We start from the raw sequence: 1,671 nt of genomic DNA, 5'->3' as shown, positions 1-1,671 counted from the left end.
TTTTATGAGAAATAGTCTGTATTTCTCATTTTTTTTATTCTTTTGCGTAAAACTAAAATTCATGCCAATATTTTTCCATGATTTATAATAATTGGAGTAATGCAAATGAATATTTTCTAAAAAAAGTTTTTAGTGAAATTTTGCCGGGAATGGGGCTTTAACTTTAAAAAAGAAGCTTTTTAAATCTGATTATTCATCTAAAAATAATACTTGACAATTACTAACGATTATAATTTGGTATATATTTATATTAGATTTCATAATTATTATCAACTTATAGATTCTACGTATAATATATTACATTAAATCTCATAACTCTAGGCCTAATTGCAGGGCTCAGACAACACGGTAGCCAGCGGGGAAAACATCGTTTACCCTGCGTGTAGCCGCCGTAAAATTAATGAGGGCACCCTCTATCCGTAGGAGCCGAGCCTAGCTTCGGTACGCGATAAGACAATATAAGTATGATATTTTATTTTATCTAATATGTACACAATATTATTTAAAACTTACTTACCTTTATAGTTTAAAAACTGAAGAAAACAAACCCGTTAACCAAAAAACTAGCGAAGGTTTTCTTTCATTATTGAAAATTGACGAAATATTGGTTGTACTCAAAAAACTTCTACTCTGTACTAAATCGAATCGTGCGCTTAAAAAGCCCATAACTTAACTTTGCGGTCCCAAAATTTCTGCACTGGGGATGGAGAGTTATCTGGAAGTAATTCGGCCAAATTGTGGTATACTTCCGCGAAATACCCAATTAATACATTGGATATCGTATCTCCGTCGGGGCACTATTTTCTATCGCAATGTTTGTATTGCCCAGTATTGCCGACCTATAAACGCCCTCTATCGGGTGTCGGATCAACAACAAACCATACTCTTTGAAGTCAAGTGTAGTAATTAGTCGAATTTACTGAAAAATCCCTGCAAAATATGCCAAACACATTGCGGCCGAAATGGTCGTACACAGCAGGCCTCTTCTTAATATTATCCCTACTTTCTAATCTATCTAGGAGGCCTAACTATGCCTCTGTAGGCCTATTAGGAGGCCGGGATTAAAAGGCCTAGCCTAGGCCTAGTGTAGTAGTAAAGTAGTCACTAGGTGTAGGGGTAGCGTAGGCTAGCCAACAATAACAAGCCTTGAATTTCTAATTAAAAGACTAATTTATTCGTGTATACCGTAATACATCTATGATCAGAATGAACTACAGATAATATTTCTATGTACTCTACCTGACGACATGGTGGAAATCACGCTTTTTCGTTCAAAGTTTACACCTCACATCAGAGTCGGCAACAATCACGTTTTGGGCTTCTATCCAAAAACACTAGTAAAAACAACTTACAAACGCCCTCTATCTAATTTATTTTCTAATCTTAATAAATTTTGTGTTTCAGTGTTGGTGCCAGATACTGTATAGTATAGCCTTTATGGCCAATAAATTATATATTCGCACTTATACACCTTCAGATCAGTGGCACTCAAAATCATAGTGCGTTCATAGTGAGACAAAATAAACGAGTTAAGTTTTTTAACTAACTAATAAAACTTAAAATAAAAAAATTTAATTTCCGATCTTTTTCTAAACGCTTTTCATAATTTTTACAAAATCTATCGAAGAATTTGTCGACTTCTTTTGCAGGGAAAATACATAATGAAGAGTA

The 1,671-nt window shown here is 34.2% G+C and overlaps 1 protein-coding gene across 5 annotated transcripts in view; it reads right to left on the bottom strand.

Annotated features, from left to right (window-relative positions):
* The window catches only part of LOC117124372 (ribosomal biogenesis protein LAS1L-like), a 7,465-nt gene extending 6,142 nt beyond the window's left edge, over window positions 1–1,323 (bottom strand). The window contains exon 1 of one of the 5 annotated variants that reach the window (XM_033270596.1): window positions 1,240–1,323. In XM_033270596.1, the coding sequence (XP_033126487.1) occupies window positions 1,240–1,249 (10 nt within the window). In that variant the 5' untranslated portion in view covers window positions 1,250–1,323. Of the gene's footprint in view, window positions 1–517; window positions 738–1,239 lie in introns of those variants that run through there. The other 4 variants (XM_033270599.1, XM_033270598.1, XM_033270597.1 and 1 more) reach the window with 4 other exon arrangements.
* Window positions 1,324–1,671: the final 348 nt, after the last annotated feature.

The sequence above is a fragment of the Anneissia japonica genome, unplaced genomic scaffold (genome assembly GCF_011630105.1).
Source record: "Anneissia japonica isolate Jap-2015-1 unplaced genomic scaffold, ASM1163010v1 scaffold750_len1593409_cov174, whole genome shotgun sequence".
Classification (NCBI taxonomy): Eukaryota; Metazoa; Echinodermata; class Crinoidea; order Comatulida; family Comatulidae; genus Anneissia; species Anneissia japonica.
This window is presented reverse-complemented; position numbering and strand designations above follow the sequence as displayed.